Source organism: Coregonus lavaretus (assembly GCF_964263955.1).
Source record: "Coregonus lavaretus genome assembly, chromosome: 22".
NCBI classification, from domain to species: Eukaryota; Metazoa; Chordata; class Actinopteri; order Salmoniformes; family Salmonidae; genus Coregonus; species Coregonus lavaretus.
This window is the reverse complement of record NC_140009.1, coordinates 19,216,774-19,237,342: the sequence shown is the minus strand read 5'-3', so window position 1 is coordinate 19,237,342 and position 20,569 is coordinate 19,216,774. Positions and strand designations below refer to the sequence as shown.

Here is a 20,569-nt window from a genome sequence, read left to right as displayed (position 1 = left end):
CCACACACACACACACACACACACACACACACACAGCCCAGTACACCAAGAAGGAACCCATCTACCCACCCATCCACTGCACATCATCTGGCCCCATTCTACCCCCCAATCCACATCAGCACACCCTGGTCTTCCCTTAACGTAACCCCCTCAGGGCTCTTCACTTGACCCACATTCCACAATGCACTGTGCTTAGCCTAATGTCTTTACATTTGTTCTCTTCCTCTGACTCATCTGGGGAATGATTGTTGCTGTGTTTGCTCTCACTAATTCAGACTCGACTAGCGTGGTTTGACCTAGAATGTTGATGTGTGCGCTAGTCCTGAATGTATTTTTGAACACGTGTGTGTGTGTGTGTGTTTGTGTGAAGGGTCAGAAGCCCTACAACAATGCGTCGTTGCTGGAGCAGAGCGGGCTGCACCGCATCACCCTCGGCGCCTCCACCATCTCCTCTGTCAGCAGCGCTCGGTCAGTAAGCCATCTGAGATGCACAGGATCTGTGGGGCTAAAACATGTAGGGGCAGTTTCCCAGACACAGATTAAGCTTAGTCCTGGGCTAAAAAGCTATTTCAATGGAGATTCTCCATCAACCATGCTTTTAAGTCCAGGAGTTAGCTTAATCAGTGTCCGGGAAACCGGCCCATTGTGTACATGTACTGCAGGCTTCCATTGTTTTTAAACTGTATAATGTGTAGACCTATATTGATTTGTATCTGAAGTTTGATAAAGGTATAGATTATTTACCAGGATAATGTAGATAAGGCTTATATGGAGCTTGCTTAATGTAGTGGCCAGTCCAGTGTCTCAATGTGTGTGATGTCATGTGTAAATGCTCTGGTTAACACCTCCTCTCCTCCCACAGAGAGAACCTGCTGGCCCGCCAGACCTTGGAACACAATCTGGGACATACTGGCACCACAGACCTGGACGTGGCCATGTTCCATAGAGACAGAGGTACCCACTGGCACACAAACACACACACACAGGCACTCTTGCGCGCCTGTGCACACATGCATTTTAATACAAATACACATATTCATAAACACTCAACTAGGGTTTTAATACTGTATACAATACAATTAAAATGATAACAAATGTGCATTAACAATTGTATGTTTTTATTGGTGACTGACACTATAACTGGTTCTATAATCGCGCTCTCTCTTGCTCTCTCTCTCTCTCTCTCTCTCTCTCTCTCTCTCTCTCTCTCTCTCTCTCTCGCTCTCTCTCTCGCTTTCTGTCTCTCTCTCTCTCTTTCTGTCCTTCCTCTCAGGTGAGGACTCAGACTCAGACTCGGATCTCTCTTTGGAAGGGGAACGTAGTCTCTCCATCCCCTCCTCCGAGAGTGAGGACAACGTTCGTCTCCGTGGACGCATCCAACGGCGTTTCAAACGCACCAATCACAGCGAGCGGCTGCTCACAGAGCCCGCCCAGAATAGCACCAAAGGTACACACAGACACAAAAAATTATGTCAGACTGATAGACTGACAAATTAATACATACAGATATCATAAATGTCAGAAACCGATATCCATAAATCAATAAAAATCATTATGCATTTACATGTCACTTCTACAAAACATTCTCTCATATTGGATACAGTTGTGATTTATTTGGAATTGTTGGCCATTGGCCATTGTCCATCTTTGTGTGTCAGACCTGGACGGCAATGACCTGCTCTCCTATTGGCCAGCGCTGGAGGAGTGCGAGGTCCACTCCCTGCAGAAGTGGGGCTCAGAGCGCCGCCTAGGGGCCAACTACAGCAAGGACGCCACCAACAACAACCAGCCTGACGCAGCGCTGACCAGCGGGGACGAGAACGGCCTAACAGGACAGCACAGCCGCCACCGCAAGGGTGAGTCACAACCTCAGTAACCTTGCCCCTGGACCAGATGCTACTATTTTGGTCTGTGGGTATCAATGGTTGACTTTGGCGTGCTGATGACCAACATTTATTACCAATGGGTTCCACATACAGCTTCATGTAGACTCAAAGGCCAAAATACATACACATTATTAAAACCTTTTCTCTCTTCTCATCCCTCCCTGCTGTCTCAGGCATCCTGAAGAACCGTATTGGCTGTCCACCGGCCCTGCAGGGTCTCTCCACCATGGGCCGGGTCCCCAGCGATCTCTCCTGGTACCGCACCTCCACCCTGGGCCACAGGGGCGTCCCGGCAGCCTCCTATGGCCGCATGTACTCTGGGACAGGCTCCCTGTCTGGCACGGGCTCCTTGTCCCAGCCCGCCTCCCGCTACTCTTCCAGGGAGCACCTGGACTCTCTGGCTCGCCGCCAGTTCTCCAGAGACTCTCTGGGCCGCCAGGCTGGAGGAGGGTCCCAGAACCGCCTGGATCGCCAGGGCTCCCGGGACAACCTGGACCTGCTCCCCCGCCGCCGTGAGCCGGGCCTGGACAGAGCCTCTAGGGAGAACCTGAGCAGCTCCAGAGACAGGCTGGACATCCAGCAGCACAGCGCCCACGCCTCCCAGGAGGACTTGAGTGGGAATGGAGGTGTGGCGCTGAGTCTGGGGGGGTCACGCTCCCATCTCAACACCCTGATGCGACGCCAGGCCTCCTCTCGTGAACACCTGGGAGGAGCGCTGATGAGCAGCCGCTCCCGCGAGCAGCTGGAGGCCAACGGGGGCGGTGGGGTGACCCAGTCCCAGCCTTGCAGGGAGTGGCTGCGCACACTGCCCCCCCGCCAGCCTTCGCACCCCGACCAGCCACCACCCTCCTCCCCTCCGCCCCCCATCAGTGAGGAGCCCCAGGAGTCCCCCCTACCCCGCCGCGGCAGGCTGGACTCTGCCCCCCCGTGTAGGTACCCCCTCCCTGCCCTCGGCGCCCCCCCCAGCCGCCACCCGTCCAGCGAGCACCTGGACATCCTGTCCTCCATCTTGGCCTCCTTCAGCTCCTCTGTGCTCACCCCCCCAGCCCCCTCCTCTGCACAGGGACCCTCCCCCTCCCCGCCCCACTCCGCCACCTCCCACAGCATCTCTGAAGTGTCCCCAGACTCTGAGTAAGTCCTGAACTCAATCACTCACTCACCTTCATCAACCTGCTGCCTTTTCTCTTCACACTCCTGCTCTGCTCTCTTTCTCTCACTTTCCTCACGCATCCCTCTTTTTGGTCCTCCCTCTTTTTGGTCATCCCTCTTTTTGGTCCTCCCTCTTTTTGGTCATCCCTCTTTTTGGTCATCCCTCTTTTTGGTCCCCATCAAAGATGTGGTGATTTGGATTCTAAATGTGTCATAGCCTACATGTCAGGAGATTTATGTAGCATTTATCACAGTGATGTTATTTTCCCTTGTCACTGATTGTGGTCTCTCTTGCCTCTTCAGAGTCAACAGAAGTGAAGGACAGTCTTGATGACACCCTCCAAATCCCACAATGCATGTCTGTAGTGGGGTTACCATGGACTGCATGGGGTAGGGCAGAGGTCAAGGAGCCCCTGGACTGCTGAAGCACTTTGGGATACTGGAGGATATAAGTGTTGAAGGAAGGCAGAGACAGTGAGAGGGAGTTTGGAGGTGCTTGGGATGGTGCTGTTGTTAAGTATTTTCGGTCACAAGTAGCAACCAGTATGGGGAGGAGGGCTATATGATTGAAACAGAGGGGTGGCTACCTCAGCCACTACGTTTTAACGAACTTCGATCCTCAGATTTCAACATGAACACAAAGATCGTAATCGATCTGCTAAGAAAAAGATGAACCTGTAGATAAACATTTTATACATTTTGTATCTTTTTCATCAGAGATGAAAAAAAATATATCTTGTGATGTTTTGGGAGATTGTGTCCATGTGCGGTTGTGAACGAGGTGTGAATGGAATCTGTTGCTATGGGCGATAGCCCTAACTCAATCCCAAATTTCACTACCGTCATCCCGAAACCTTTCCTCAAACCTGTCAACTATGTGTATAAAACTAGGGACAGGGGTTGGTTAGTGTTGATTGGATGAGATTATGAGACGTGATAGGATGAGGAAGATGTTGGGGGCGGGTGATTGTAAATAGGAAGGAATTCTAGGAAAGCGAGATTTGATAGAACAAATGATTGTGAACAAGAAAGAAAGCAGATGCTAGGCTTGATGGCTTGATTATCTCCTCATTCTTTAGACCGAATTGTTCTGTTAATCCAAGACCCACTGCATTTGAATGTCGATCATCTATTCTACAGCATCATATATCGCTCTGTGCTACTATATATCACAAACAAAACATATCAGTCAAAAAAAGTATTATATCCGGCACGGTTACATATCTAACGGTTTCTCTGCCTGAGGATATTTGGTCCATTTAAATGTAAAAAATCCTCTGTTGGGAAAAGGGTCACGTATACATCTGGGGTGTGAGACGTAAAGAGAGACCACCTTTAGGTTAGCACTAAAAGCCCTAAAGTGGTGTTAAATGTAGGCTCTGAGATGAAGGCAGATCAGAGAGGAAGATGAGTTGGTAGAGGAGTGAGTCACCTGAGCACCAGTTAGTCCAGGACCTTAAAAGGAGAGAACTCATAGCACATGTAATAAAATACTAAACAGACAAGCGGAACAAAAAAAGGTCAAAAAAGAGAAATGTGTGAAGATGACAGAAGGAAACGAGGGAAAAGTTGCTCCTCATCATCAGAGGAAGGAGGGATGAAAAGACAGATTTATTGAAAGAACCCGACTTGTCTCACACACCGACGGTGTGCAAATCTCTTTTCAACTACCTGCTGTAATATAATTTCATGTCTTTGGGATGTGGTATGTTAATATAAATGTGACACTTTAATTGCCAAAAAATCTACCCAGGGTCCCCCCAATATCCATCCTTACCCATGTTCCAGCTATGTTTAACTGCTCCAGTTATTTAGCTATTGGTCAGTTCTTTTTTCACATGATTTATTATTGCAGTACCTTTAACTTGTACAGACATAAGATTAATTTTATTTATGACTATTTATCATATTTATTACTTTGTAATATTGTGTGAGAGAATGTAATTTAAAAGCGAGTACGCAGCAGTATTTGTTCAAATGTTTTTTTATTTTTTACATGTAATGTTTCCTATGGCCTGACTCTCCCACTGTGACAAAATGCATTGAGAGAAAAGAAAGAGTGAGAGGACAAGAGTGAAGAGGAAAGACATTGAAGTGTGATGATGAAAGGATAGAGAGAGAGGTTGGGATGGGGGACTGTCTTTGTCAGTTTGTTTATTCTGGGGTATGTGCTATCCCGTCAGCTTGGGGGGAATTTGAAACAGTTGCTCCTCAGTTACCGTGGAAACCATACAAGAGAAATGTTGCACATTAAAAAAAGAACTATTCCTAACAAGATGTGTTGTTTTCTGTGAGTGACATTCCCTGATGAAAACAACTCAGTGTTAGCAGAGACCAGTTTTGACAGTTTGTTTCCAGAGGCTCTTCTCTCTTTCAGGTATTTTTATTTGCCAGGTGTCTTTTCATATTCAGAGATCTCCACCAGCCCATTACAACAAAACTCCCCCAGATTCTGAGCAGCAATGAAAAGGAATGCTAAAACAAAGATCACAAAAACCTGAAACTGTCAAAAACTGAAACTCTTTCATAAAATAAGAGCAATAGAAATGTTTTTAAAAAAGTCAAATGATTTGATCGTGATCATCGTCCTCCATGTCCTCGCTACTAGAGGACGGTCGTACCTCTTCCCCCATCTTCTTCAGCTTAGCCTGATAGTATCTATTTTTTAGCCTGTAGGCCTTCTCTTTCTGCCTCACCGCCTGTCTCTTATCTTCTAGAACCTTCTGTTCCATCTGTAGAAGCCTCATCCTCTGCTCATGTTCCAGCGCAGACAGTTCCAACATGCGCAGCCCATACCGTGGGTCCTCCGCACCTCGCACTGCCGCCAGAGAGGTGAGGGGTCGCATGTCGGGCAGGTCAAAGTTCACAGGGCGAGAGGTGAGCAGGCTGGAGGATGAGGCGGATGGGATGGACGGAGAAGTGCAGGAGGGGGACGTCCCAGACCCAGTGGATCCACTGTGGGTGAGAGTGGAGGCATTGGGCTGGCTGGTGGAGGGGGCCCAGAGGGGTCCACCACTTCCTGTTAGTGCTGTGAAGGAGGTGATGCCGATACTCATGGCTACCTGGTCTCACACTCCTGGGGAAGACATGGCACTGGGTTAGATTTCAAATGTACTGTCAGACATTCTGCTCTTATAATAGAAGCGCTTTCAGTTAATAATGAAATATATTGACATTTTCATATGTAGATCATCATACAGTCTATGGAGATGGTGCCGGAGAAGATGGCTGCCGTTTTACAGCCCTCTAACCAATTGTACTATTATGTGTGTTTTTTCGCGTTATTTGTAATTTATTCTGTACATAATGTTTCTGCCATCGTCTCTTATAACAAAAAAGAGCTTCTGGATATCAGGACAGTGATTACTCACCTCGTAATGGACAATTTTTTCTTCAACGAGTCGGACGCGAAGGATATCCTACAGACACCCGACAAGGCCCAAATCTCCGTCATTTGCAGGAGAAAGAGACAGAGATATCGTGGACGTAGGTCGGGGTGCCTTGTAAGGATCCGACGGCGAGCGAGTAAACTGCCTCTTCCATCAATCCTATTAGCCAATGTTAAATAATTTGAAAATAAATTAGATGACCTAAGATTACGGTTATCCTACCAACGGGACATTAAAAACTGTAATATCTTATGTTTCACCGAGTCGTGGCTGAACGACGACATGGACAACATACAGCTGACGGGATATACGCTACATCGGCAGGATAGAACGGCTGACTCCGGTAAGACAAGGGGTGGCGGTTTGTGTATATTTGTAAACAACAGCTGGTGCACAAAATCAAATACTAAGGAAGTCTCGAGGTTTTGCTCACCTGAGGTAGAGTATCTTATGATAAGCTCTAGACCACACTATTTACCAAGAGAGTTTTCATCTATATTTTTCATAGCTGTCTATTTACCACCACAAACCAATGCTGGCATTAAGATTGCACTCAATGAGCTGTATAAGGCCATAAGTAAACAGGAAAACGCTCATCCAGAGGCAGCGCTCCTAGTGTCCGGGGACTTTAATACAGGGAAACTTAAATCCGTTCTACCTAATTTCTACCAGCATGTTAAATGTGCAACCAGAGGAAGAAAAACTCTAGACCACCTTTACTCCACACACAGAGACGCATACAAAGCTCTCCCTCGCCCTCCATTTGGCAAATCTGACCATAACTATATCCTCCTGATTCCTGCTTATAAGCAAAAATTAAAGCAGGAAGCACCAGTTACTTGGTTAATAAAAAAGTGGTCAGATGACGCAGATGCTAAGCTACAGGACTGTTTTGCTAGCACAGATTGGAACATGTTCCGGGATTCTTCAGATAGCATTGAGGAGTACACCACATCAGTCACTGGCTTCATCAATAAGTGCATCGATGATGTCGTCCCCACAGTGACCGTACGTACATACCCCAACCAGAAGCCATGGATTACAGGTAACATCCGCACTGACCTAAAGGGTAGAGCTGCCGCTTTCAAGGAGCGGGACTCTAACCCGGACGCTTATAAGAAATCCCGCTATACCCTCCGACGAACCATCAAACAGGCAAATAGTCAATACAGGACTAAGATTGAATCGTACTACACCAGCTCTGACACTTGTCGGATGTGGCAGGGCTTGAAAACTATTACAGACTACAAAGGGAAGCACAGCTGCGAGCTTCCCAGTGACACAAGCCTACCAGACGAGCTAAACCACTTCTATGCTCGCTTCGAGGCAAGCAACACTGAAGCATGCATGAGAGCACCAGCTGTTCCGGATGACTATGTGATCACGCTCTCCGTAGCCGATGTGAGTAAAACTTTTAAGCAGGTCAACATTCACAAGGCCGCAGGGCCAGCCGGATTACCAGGACGTGTTCTCCGAGCATGTGCTGACCAACTGGCAGGTGTCTTCACTGACATTTTCAACATGTCCCTGACTGAGTCTGTAATACCAACATGTTTCAAGCAGACCACCATAGTCCCCGTGCCCAAGGACACTAAGATAACCTGCCTAAATGACTACCGACCCGTAGCACTGACATCTGTAGCCATGAAGTGCTTTGAAAGGCTGGTCATGGCTCACATCAACACCATTATCCCAGAAACCCTAGACCCACTCCAATTTATATACCGCCCCAACAGATCCACAGATGATGCAATCTCTATTGCACTCCACACTGACCTTTCCCACCTGGACAAGAGGAACACCTACATGAGAATGCTATTCATTGACTACAGCTCAGCGTTCAACACCATAGTGCCCTCAAAGCTCATCACTAAGCTAAGGATCCTGGGACTTAACACCTCCCTCTGCAACTGGATCCTGGACTTCCTGACGGGCCGCCCCCAGGTGGTAAGGGTAGGTAACAACACATCTGCCACGCTGATCCTCAACACGGGGGCCCCTCAGGGGTGCGTGCTCAGTCCCCTCCTGTACTCTCTGTTCACCCATGACTGCATGGCCAGGCACGACTCCAACACCATCATTAAGTTTGCCGACACACAACAGTGGTAGGCCTGATCACAGACAACGATGAGACAGCCTATAGGGAGGAGGTCAGAGACCTGGCCGTGTGGTGCCAGGATAACAACCTCTCCCTCAACGTGACCAAGACAAAGGAGATGATTTTGGACTACTGGAAAAAAAAGAGGACTGAGCACGCCCCCATTCTCATCGACGGAGCTGCAGTGGAACAGGTTGAGAGCTTCAAATTCCTTGGTGTCCACATCACCAACGAACTATCATGGTCCAAACACACCAAGACAGTCGTGAAGAGGGCACGACAAAGCCTATTCCCCCTCAGGAGACTGAAAAGAGGGTGGGCCGGACACTGAATGGACACCGGGCCGGGGGGGTGAGGGCACTGGCGGTCAGTGAAGGAGGGGAGGGCCAGGGTAGGTGGGTGGGTGGGTGGCCACCGGGGGGCGGCAGATCGAGGGGTCCGGCTATGGCAGGTGGGGGGTGAGGAGGAGAAGGGGGAGGGGAATGCTGAGCGAGGAGAGGGGGAGAGCCTGGTGGACCTGGGCTTCCAGGGCCAAGGTGTGCCAAAGGTAGTGGGTGGGGTGGGGGATGGGCACTGGAGCAAGGGCAGGGTGGTGGTCAACACAGACCATGGGGAGGTCTACCTCTATGAAGGGGGGTGTTGGGATCTCCTGTGGGAGGAGGTCCTGAGTTGCAGTCCAACTGTGTGATGGAGGTGTTGAGGGTTATGGGTTGGGGGTCTGCTGCATCCAGGGAGGGGCTGTGTGCTATAGGCAGCCTCAGTGGAGGGGTGCAGGTCTTCCCCATGTCCCAGCCTGGCGCAGGGGTGTTGTCGAGGGCAGGGCCAGGAAAGGTCCACAGTGTGCTGTGGGTGGGGCAGGCAGAGGGACAGGGGATACCTGCTGGCGTCCGGGGCAGAGGGGCTAGTCTATCGTCGGCAGGTGGAGGTAGAGATGAGAGACACAGGACTGGCTCTAAGGGAAGAACCACTCTCTCTGTCCTCCCCTCCTGCCTTCCTGTGCAAAACGCTGGCTCACTGCTGTAGTTTACCTCAACCGTCCACAGGGGGCACTGTGGGTATGTGGAGACAGGAGAGGATCACTGCTTCTTTTTGAAGAGAGAAAACACCAGCAAGAGAAGAAGAGGGGAGATGGAGCAGAGCATAGGTATGAAGAGATTGGAAGAGAGGCACGTAATGGGACGGTTGAAAGCAATGATGAAAAAGGGGATGTGACAGTCAGAGAGGTGGATAAGGATAAGAGAGAGGCCAGCCCTCCAGCCTGTGAGCTCTCTGTTTGGGGTGCACGGGAAGCAGGGGGTGACGTGGGTGTGTGAGCACCGGGGGCTGCTGTACAGCGCAGGTAGAGATGGCTGTGTGAGAGTCCTCCGGGCCTGGAGGTTCTGAGGGTCTGCAGGGGGATGGAGTGGCTGGAGAGAGTTCTGCTTCTGGAACCCCAGGACTCTGAAGAGGACCAGAGGGTCCAGGAACTAGAAGGGACTGGGTCTGGGAGTGGTAAAGAGGCCCGCTTTGTGATCATTGGCTACCACTCGGTCCACCTTGTGGTTTGGGACCCTATGAGGCAGGAAAGGCTGCTTTCAGTGCCCTGTGGAGGAGGCCATCGGTCCTGGAGCAACTGCCCCCACCAGTATTGCCTCTCAGTGGGCCAGGGGGCCCTGGTGTTCATCAAGCAGGTGGTGGTCCTGGCATCTCAGCCCTCAGGGGAGGCATCCAGCCGGGCAGGGAGCCTGGGCCTGAGAGAGGGGCTGCTTGGCAGGGGAGTGGGCTGTGTGTGTCGCATGGGGGTGGTGGAGGCTGGAGAGGGCTGCAGGGAGGTGCTGGTGACCGGAGGAGAGGACACCAGCTTGATCGTCCTGGCGGTCCGACTGCAGACAGGTACGGTCAGAGTGCTGTCGGTCCTCACCGACCACATCTCTAATGTTCGGACACTGACAGCAGTCAAACGATTGGATGGAAGGACTGACAGAGGGACAGATGAACATACAGCAACACAGGCCCTCTCTGCACTGTTCGTATCTGCGGGTGGGTGGGCTCAGATGCAGTGCTTCCGGCTGCTGATTGGAGGAAATGGAGAGTTAGGCCCGCCCTCCTGTCAGGTGATACAGCATTTACAGGGGGGTAATGCAAATGCTGTGATGTGAAATTTAGGTTTTTGATGGAAGTCAGTGCACAAGTTTACAGGGGGGCAAGACTGACACAGGTGAACATGAATATTTTAGTCACGTCTCCGATTGCCTTTTATCCAGCACCCATCAGAGTGCCAACTTCACTGAGGAGATAAAGAGAGAGTGAATCAGAAAAAGGAGAAGGCACCGAGAGAGAGAAGGGTTTGAGTATGGAGATGGACAGTAGAGGTGAATGAATACGTAAACTATTGAGAGAGTAGTACTTGAAGAGCCCGAGGATGGAGGGAGGTGATGCCTTCTGACCAATGACGTACAGTTAAAGTCGGAAGTTTACATTCACTTAGGTTGGAGTCATTAAACCTTGTTTTTCAACCACTCCACAAATGTATTGTTAACAAACTATAGTTTTGGCAAGTCGGTTAGGACATCTACTTTGTGCATGACACAAGTAATTTTTCCAACAATTGTTTACAGACAGATTATTTCACTTATAATTCACTGTATCACAATTCCAGTAGGTCAGAAGTTTACATACACTAACTTGACTGTGCCTTTAAACAGCTTGGAAAATTGCAGAAAATGATGTCATGGCTTTAGAAGCTTCTGATAGGCTAATTGACATCATTTGTGTCAATTGGAGGTGTACCTATGGATGTATTTCAAGGCCTACATTCAAACTAAGTGCCTCTTTGCTTGACATCATGGGAAAATCAAAAGAAATCAGCCAAGACCTCAGAAAAGAAATTGTAGACCTCCACAAGTCTGGTTCATCCTTGGGAGCAATTTCCAAACGCCTGAAGGTACCACGTTCATCTGTACAAACAATAGTATGCAAGTATAAACACCATGGGACCACGCAGCCGTCATACCGCTGTCACGATCGTTCATGAACGAGAAGGACCAAGGCGCAGCGTGATATGCATTCATATTTATTAACGACTAAACACACGACAAAACAACAAACGAAACGTGAAGTCCAAGGTAGCATACACACAACATACCTTACACGGAACAAGATCCCACAACTAACAGGTGCCAAAAGGCTGCCTAAGTATGGTCCCCAATCAGAGACAACGAGCAACAGCTGCCTCTGATTGGGAACCACTCAGGCCAACATAGATCTACACATTCTAGATCAACCATAGACAATCAACATAGCACAACACGACACAGAAAATACACACCCTAACTCAACAAATACAAGTCCTCAGAGTCAGGGGGTGACAACCGCTCAGGAAGGAGACGCGTTCTGTCTCCTAGAGATGAAAGTACTTTGGTGTGAAAAGTGCAAATCAATCCCAGAACAACAGCAAAGGACCTTGTGAAGATGCTGGAGGAAACAGGTACAAAAGTATCTATATCCACAGTAAAACAAGTCCTATATCGACATAACCTGAAAGGCCGCTCAGCAAGGAAGAAGCCACTGCTCCAAAACCGCCATAAAAAAGCCAAACTACGGTTTGCAACTGCACATGGGGACAAAGATCGTACTTTTTGGAGAAATGTCCTCTGGTCTGAATAAACTGTGATCTCTCTGTCTGGACCCTGGTGTGGGAGACCCCGAACCTGGAGAGGGGCTGACGTCTAGGTCTGGACTGGAACCGCTGACTGGAGCTGGACCCGACGACGGTGGATCGAACTGCTCTGGCTCCGGAGTGGAGCCGCTGACCGGAGCTGGATCAGGCACCGGTGGAGCGGACTGCTCTGGCTCCGGAGTGGAGCAGTTGACCGGAAATGGACTGGACCCCGGTGGAGCGGATTGCTCTGGCTCCGGAGTGGATCCGCTGACCGGAGTTGGACCGGACCCCGGTGGAGCGGATTGCTCTGGCTCCGGAGTGGAGCAGACCGGTGCCGGAACAGGCACCGGTGGAACAGGCACGGGCCGTGCCGGACTGGACACACGCACCACTGGCTTGGTGCGGGGAGCAGGAACGGGCCGTGCCGGACTGGACACACGCACCACTGGCTTGGTGCGTGGAGCAGGAACGGGCCGGACCGGGCTGACGACGCGCACCACTGACTTGGTGCGGGGAGCAGGAACGGGCCGTACCGGACTGGCGACGCGCACCACTGGCTTGGTGCGAGGGACAGGAACAGGTCGGACCGGGCTGGCGACGCGCACCACTGGCTTGGTGCGAGGGGCAGGAACAGGCCGGGCTGGGCTGGCGACGCGCACCACTGGCTTGGTGCGAGGGACAGGAACAGGCCGGACCGGGCTGGCGACGCGCACCACTGGCTTGGTGCGAGGGGCAGGAACAGGCCGGGCTGGCGACGCGCACCACTGGCTTGGTGCGAAGGGCTGGAACAGGCCGGGCCGGGCTGGCGACGCGCACCACTAGCTTGGTGCGAGGGACAGGAACAGGCCGGACCGGGCTGGCGACGCGCACCACTGGCTTGGTGCGAGGGGCAGGAACAGGCCGGGCCGGGGACGCGCACCACTGGCTTGGTGCGAAGGGCTGGAACAGGCCGGGCCAGGCTGGCGACGCGCACCACAGGCTTGGTGCGAGAGCAGGAACAGGCCGGACCGGGCTGGCGACGCGCACCACTGGCTTAGTGCGGGGAGCAGGAACGGGCCGGACCGTACTGGGAACACACACCACTGGCTTAGTGAGGGGAGCAGGAACGGGCCGGACCGTACTGGGAACACACACCACTGGCTTAGTGCGGGGAGCAGGAACAGGTCGGGCCGTACTGGGAACAGGCACCACTGGCTTAGTGCGGGGAGCAGGAACGGGCCGGACCGTACTGGGAACACGCACCACTGGCCTTGTGCGGGAAGCAGGAATGGGTCGGGCCTTACTGGGAACACGCACCACTGGCTTAGTGCGGGGATCAGGAACGGGCCGGACCGGACTGGCGACACGCACCACTTGCTTGGTGCGAGGAGCGGGACTGGGTTCCCTTATAAACCCCCGCTCCTTCTGCTGCCTAACCAGCTCCTCTCGCCGTGCCTCTACACTCTCCTTCTCCCTTATAGCCTCCTGTAGCTCCTCCCTCTGACCAAATAACTCCTGCTCCCTCTGGACCAATAGCCCCCGTAACCTGGTGGCCTCCTCTCCTAACCTGCAGAATCGCCCTGTCGCTGCCTCCTGCTGCCTCGTCGTCCACACCGTGTGCCCCCCCCAAAAATGTTCTTGCCGTTGCCTCTCGGGTCTCCGTCGTCGGCACTGTTGGCGCCGTTTCTCCTCTCCTACCTGGGCATCCTCATTCATCGCTCTCCGGTAGCGGACGGCCTCCTCCTTCGTAATTCTCCCCCAACCGAGGAGGACATCTACTAACGTAACCTTCTGTTTAGTTCCCGGCGTTTGCTCCTGAACACGCTGCTTGGTCCTATTTTGGTGGGATCTTCTGTCACGATCGTTCATGAAGGAGAAGGACCAAGGCGCAGCATGATATGCATTCATATTTATTAACGACTAAACACACGACAAAACAACAAACGAAACGTGAAGTCCAAGGTAGCATACACACAACATACCTTACACGGAACAAGATCCCACAACTAACAGGTGCCAAAAGGCTGCCTAAGTATGGTCCCCAATCAGAGACAACAAGCAACAGCTGCCTCTGATTGGGAACCACTCAGGCCAACATAGATCTACACATTCTAGATCAACCATAGACAATCAACATAGCACAACACGACACAGAAAATACACACCCTGACTCAACAAATACAAGTCCTCAGAGTCAGGGCGTGACAACCGCTCAGGAAGGAGACGCGTTCTGTCTCCTAGAGATGAAAGTACTTTGGTGTGAAAAGTGCAAATCAATCCCAGAACAACAGCAAAGGACCTTGTGAAGATGCTGGAGGAAACAGGTACAAAAGTATCTATATCCACAGTAAAACAAGTCCTATATCGACATAACCTGAAAGGCCGCTCAGCAAGGAAGAAGCCACTGCTCCAAAACCGCCATAAAAAAGCCAAACTACGGTTTGCAACTGCACATGGGGACAAAGATCGTACTTTTTGGAGAAATGTCCTCTGGTCTGAATAAACTGTGATCTCTCTGCTCTGTCATCACAGGCTATAGGATCTATGATGTTACGGGATCGGTTGCCTATGATTGGCTCCTTTGGAAGGAAACCAGCAGGTACTGTGAACCAACTATGGTTTCCCACCACTTAATTTACCAGCGCTACTATTTTAACCTGCTTCATTGTCTGTGTGTTGATTTCTGGTACATTACTGTTTAAAAGGCCAGCTCCTTCTCTTGCTCCGGCCCCTCCTACTCTGCCTTCTCTCCCACTCCTCCTCTCCTGTCTCCTCCCCTCTCTCATCTCTGTTGGCTCTCAAGTGTTTGTTTTCCTCTGGCTTTGTTCTCTGTCAACACAGACACTCGATCCTATCAACAGAGACACACAGGGCAAGGAAATACACATGAAAAATAATACGCTTTGTACATATGACATAATAAACAATGCACTGTAAGGTTCACAATGGCATAACCTGAGTGAAAGTGTTATACAACTTATCTGCCTAACCACACACAATTATCCTAACATATAGCCTATGCAGGTATGAATATCTTGATTTAGTATAATGCTTTTATAAACTTAGATGTCACATACTTAGGAGTTACATAAAAAGTACATAAAAATGTACATAAAAAGATAGAACTGTACAGTATACAAAGTCAAAGACAACCTTGCCCTATTTCAACTGTATATCTGTGACAAATAAAGTTACTTTAAAACGATTTGAACATTTACTGTCTTCTCAACATGGTTTAAACTGAGAATCTCTCTTGATCCACAGCCAAGCCTACTCTGACAACCCTCCAACGCCCCTCTCAGGCCGGACGGAGGAAGCGCACCCAGCCGGCCCAGACCTCAGCCAACCTCCCTCCTGACAGCATGACCCCGTGGGGCGGGCTGTCCCTGTCTGAATCCTCCTTCACCAGCATCCCTCCACCCCCGCCCGCCTCTCTCCCCGCACCTCTGTCTCCCCACCTCCCCTGTCACCTGTCAGGGGGTGTAGGTGTCCAGACAGAGCCCTGCCCCCTCGCCCCTAGTCACAGCACCCACGGAGGAGGGCAGGGCGGTGAGGGTAAGGCGCAGGGTGCTCCCCCAGCGCAGGCTGCCCCGTGCCCCCCGCCTGCCCCCACTCAGACCCGTCACCAACCTCAGCTTCTCTTGCAGCTTCACCTTCTCCTTCTTCGAGCTGCCACTTCACCAGTCCCCCCGCAGTCGCGCTGAGCACATCCGAGACCTCATGCTGCTGCTGAGACAGGTCCACTACTGTATGACCGCAACACACCATGACCTAGGATAATACTTGACCACCCACCAGGACAGTGGTCCAGTTCTGGTTGCATCACAAGCACTGACGCAATTCGAGTTCTAGCCAATGAGTTTCCGCCCCTCGCTATTTTAGTGACAGCTAGCAAGATGCACACATAGCAGAGCGAGAGAGCGAGCAATGACGAGGTGCACATATCTGCACGTGACATAGTAAGACATTGTTGGTGACCACTTTTGGCTCGTGGGCGCTACTTTCAGAACTAGTGGCTAAAAAGTATGCAAAAGTACAGGAGAATCACTTTAATGTTTAATATAATGTGGCATATGTTTACAATAATAATTATCTCCCAATACTGGGTAAAAAAGTCTCTATTTGTTTGTCATCAAATCACTTTATATTCTACAATCAGTTATAGTCTCACTACAGAGTTCCAAACTGCCTCTGAAAGCAACGTCAGCACAATAACTGTTCGTCGGGAGCTTCATGAAATGTGTTTCCATGGCGGAGCAGCCGCACACAAGCCTAAGATCACCATGCGCAATGCCAAACGTCGGCTGGAGTGGTGTAAAACCCGCTGCCATTGGAATCCGGAGCAGTGGAAAAGCGTTCTCTGGAGTGATGAATCACGCCTCACCATCTGGCAGTCCGATGGACGAATCTGGGCTTGGCGAATGCCAGGAGAACGCTACCTGCCCGAATGCATAGTGCTAACTGTAAAGTTTGGTGGAGGAGGAATAATGGTCTGGGGCTGTTTTACATGGTTCGGGCTAGGCCCCTTAGTTCCAGTGAAGGGAAATCTTAACGCTACAGCATACAATGACATTCTAGACGATTCTGTGCTTCCAACATTGTGGCAACAGTTTGGGGAAGGCCCTTTCCTGTTTCAGCATGACAATGCCCCCGTGCACAAAGCGAGGTTCATACAGAAATGGTTTATCGAGATCGGTGTGGAAGAACTTAACCTGCCTGCACAGAGCCCTGACCTCAACCCCATCGAACACCTTTGGGATGAATTGTAACGCTGACTGCGGGCCTAATCGCCCAACATCATTGCCCAACCTCACTAATGCTCTTGTGGCTGAATGGAAGCAAGTCCCTGCAGCAATGTTCCAACTTCTAGTGGAAAGCCTTCCCAGAAGAGTGGAGGCTGTTATAGCAGCAAAGGGGGGACCAACTCCTTATTAATGCCCATGATTTTGGAATGAGATGTTCGACGAGCAGGTGTCCACATACTTCTGGTCCTGTAGGTACATGCCCTCCTGTGCTAACTGACATAGTGTCACGTGTGGGTGTCTGATATCAGTGGATAGTGAGACAGATAGGTAGAGGCTTTGAAGTTGTCTATTTGGACTTTGTACTCAGAATGGGGTGCAACATGACACTCTTATAACCCTGTGATCAAACTTTATCAGTGTAGAAGCAACAGTCATTTTGCATACTTTGGTAGTCCTACTTTGGGCTCCCGAGTGGCGCAGTGGTCCAAGGCACTGCATCTCAGTGCTTGAGGCGTCACTACAGACCTCCTGGTTCGATTCCAGGCTGTATCACAATCGGCCGTGATTGGGAGTCCCATAGGACGGCGCACAATTGGCCCAGCGTCGTCCGGGGTTGGCCGGTGTAGGCCATCATTGTAAATAAGAATTTGTTCTTAACTGACTTGCCTAGTTAAATAAAGGTAAAATAAATAAATAAAAACTTTGATCTGGTTTCATCCAATTATAATCCAATTTCATGAAAACATGATTCTGACTTTTCAGGACCTTTAAGCAGTTTTGTGTTTCCGTGATTTCATATATGTGTTAAATGCTTTCCTCAGGTCTCCACACTGTTGTTGGCTTTGAGGGATTAGTTCAATGTAGTAGGGAATAATGCCTTGTAATCCACCAACCATTTCACTGGTGGTGTTGTAAGATTTTACATTGATCTCTTAGAAATAAATGTGTTTGTTTGATAGCTTAAGTCATCCTGTGGATATGACAGTATGGCTATAGAGATGGGCCAGGAGATCATGGGGTTTGTTTGGGTTCTTTCTCCTGAGCAAGGCCCTACTAACGCCACAGCTCTGGTTACATCCCAAATGGTACCCTATTCCCCATATAGTGCACTATGAAGGGATAGGGTGCCATTTGGGACGCAACCTCTGTCTGAATGGGAGCCATTGATAAAGGAGGTATTCAGTAGCATTGAACAGTTGGGAGGGGAAGGGAGGGAGTCGGGGAGGGTGGAGTTCAAGGCTTACCTCCACCCTCCCCGGCTCACGTGGTGTACGGTACACACACTCTCACATTCACATCACATAGGTCTACTCATTCTCTCTGCACATAGTTTTGTACAGGTTTTATCTTCACCATAGTATTTACTCTACTACACACTGTTTGGATATTTCTCTATTTAATTACTATGCTATTATTTTTGCGCATTCACTCTAATTATATCAAAACTGTTTCACTTTACTATTTATAAAATAAATAGAGATACACTGGCGAACGGAAAATTGGCAGAAGTCAGTGAATGTTGACCATCCTTTTATAGCAGTGCTGGAGAGTGTTTCTGCACTATGCTTTTGACTTCAAGATGGACAGTATTATTCTTAATCCTCTGAAGCCTGTTTTGCCTGATCACAAAGCCATGCTGGATGAAGCACAGCTGGATATCCTGGGGCAGCGGTTCAGAAAGAAGTCCCGGTCGGTTTGGGAGAGGTTGAACGCAGAATGCTGGTGAGTGACAGTGGGGCCTTGTTTGCCCCAGCGCTGTATTCATTGGGAGATTCTCAATTAGGTTTTGCTGAACTCCTCTGTCCTCCGTACTCTCCTTGCATCCTTTTGAAAAAGGTAAAAGTTAATCGAGGAGAGGGTGGAGGAGAGGAAACGTGGAAACAAATGCACTCTCCTTCTCCACTAGCACAGCATCAGGCAAATTATCCTTACAGAGTACGAATACATGACTAAAGTGGTACAAATTTATTTGAGAGATAAAAGGATAAGTAGCATATCGTTTTAAAATGTGTGCATGATTTTCTCTTGTGTGTGGCGGATTTCGGCAGAGGAGACTCAGAGGATGCACTTGTGCTTCCTCCGCAGGGAAGACGCAATCGAGGACAGAGGCAGACTCCTCTGTTCACCTAATAATGATTTGACACTCCTCGATCACTCGACCACTTATCGGTTTCCAGGTCATGGAGGAGAAAGGACAGAGGAGTTATTTATTTGTCCTTTCAGCTAGTGCTGAAAGAGTGAAATGTGGGTCGAGTTACCCTGAGAAAGGAAATAATGCAAGGCTTTGAATATAATATATATCGGTATGTTTGTATGTATGACTGACACACAGGTACTTTCGCCACACTTGCTATCATAATGATTGGCACTGTGAAGGGTAATGTGGAGTTGCTTAGCAACGGTGTTGAGGAGCGGGAGGGTTGACAGAGACTTTACTTGTGATATGAAACTTAAGTTATTAGAATGTTATGTTCCCAGGCTACATGGGAAACTACCAGTATGTCCCTTCTCTCTCTCCGTGGCTCCAGCCTGTCCCCCCAAGCCAAGGAGCTGTTTGGTCCGGCTCTGTCCCTCGCTGTGGTAGGCTTAGGCTTCACATCCTCCATGGGGAGAATGTTCGCCCAAAAACATGGTTACACCTTGGACAGCAACCAGGTAACAGAGAAATGAGCTCTCACATTGTCTCATAATGAACTCGCTATCCTCACTCCACTGTTAGAAGGACCCGTTTTTCTCTCCCCCTATTTAACTGTTATAAGTGGTCTCCCTGCTGTAGGACCTGTTGACGATAGGCCTCTGCAACACAATTGTAGGGATGTTCTTGTGTTTCGCCGTCAGCTGATCCTTGTCACACAGTACAGTCCAAGGGAGTGTTGGGGTGAAAACTCAGGTAGTGATTTATTTTAAATGTTTTAAGGAGAATGGAATTATTCTTTGTGATAGACATAGTAGTAAAATGAGAGGGGGGGTACAAGTGATAGGGATACATAATTAAAAGTCTGATACGGGAATTGAACCCTGGTCCCCCCTGGGAATATGTAGTCCATAGTTGGCTGCATTGTCGCTAGACTAAACTCTGGCACAGGTAAAGACTTCATCTCACATCTTCTATCTCTTATATGTACAGGTAATTGACAAAATAAAGGAAACACTTGAGTAAATGAGGGATACAAAGTATATTGAAAGCAGGTGCTTCCATACAGCTGTGGTTCCTGAGTTAATTAAGCTATTAACATCCCATCATGCTTAGGGTCATATGTAAAAATGTCCAATTGCCCATTATTTAACAAATAACACATAGGCCTATGTATTTCATTTCAATATCCTACTACAATCCACCAGGATTTACAAAACCCTATTTTTATTGCATTTATTTCCATCCATAATTAGTCCAAAAAGTATTGCACCTGAAAATATGACTGTTATATTTTCCCTTAAAGCTTTTAATCAATTAACATAATGCATGCAGTCATTTTATTTCAATTTCAGTAGCTAAATAAGGAGGTAGGCATATCAGTTTCAGCTAAAACATGGATTAGAATCACGTGCAGCAATAGATCTCTGTGTGCAGGCAGCCTGCTCGAGCGCATCGGTCAACATTCGTATGGTAGTTGGGACAGAGCGCCTGGTAGGCTACACAACAACAAAGCTGGAAAACAACTGTTTCTCGAAATGTACACAAA

General features: G+C 49.4%; 1 protein-coding gene and 1 pseudogene across 2 annotated transcripts in view; both read left to right on the top strand.

Moving 5' to 3' along the window:
* Nucleotides 1-3,366, top strand: part of LOC311149406 (cadherin EGF LAG seven-pass G-type receptor 3-like) — a gene marked incomplete at its 3' end in the record, with an annotated part of 44,527 nt that extends 41,161 nt beyond the window's left edge. Inside the window, exons 30-35 of the mRNA XM_084186590.1 lie at nucleotides 371-468; nucleotides 863-954; nucleotides 1,274-1,447; nucleotides 1,659-1,856; nucleotides 2,060-3,017; nucleotides 3,339-3,366. Of these exons, the coding sequence (XP_084042716.1) occupies nucleotides 371-468; nucleotides 863-954; nucleotides 1,274-1,447; nucleotides 1,659-1,856; nucleotides 2,060-3,017; nucleotides 3,339-3,366 (1,548 nt within the window). The remainder of the gene's footprint in view (nucleotides 1-370; nucleotides 469-862; nucleotides 955-1,273; nucleotides 1,448-1,658; nucleotides 1,857-2,059; nucleotides 3,018-3,338) is intronic.
* A 5,861-nt stretch (nucleotides 3,367-9,227) lies between these two features.
* LOC311149554 (tRNA (34-2'-O)-methyltransferase regulator WDR6-like) lies at nucleotides 9,228-19,728 on the top strand (annotated as a pseudogene). The gene is made up of 6 exons: nucleotides 9,228-9,371; nucleotides 9,485-10,615; nucleotides 15,628-15,889; nucleotides 18,518-18,608; nucleotides 19,415-19,541; nucleotides 19,663-19,728. The product of its transcript is annotated as a tRNA (34-2'-O)-methyltransferase regulator WDR6-like (transcript).
* The last annotated feature ends 841 nt before the right edge of the window (nucleotides 19,729-20,569 follow it).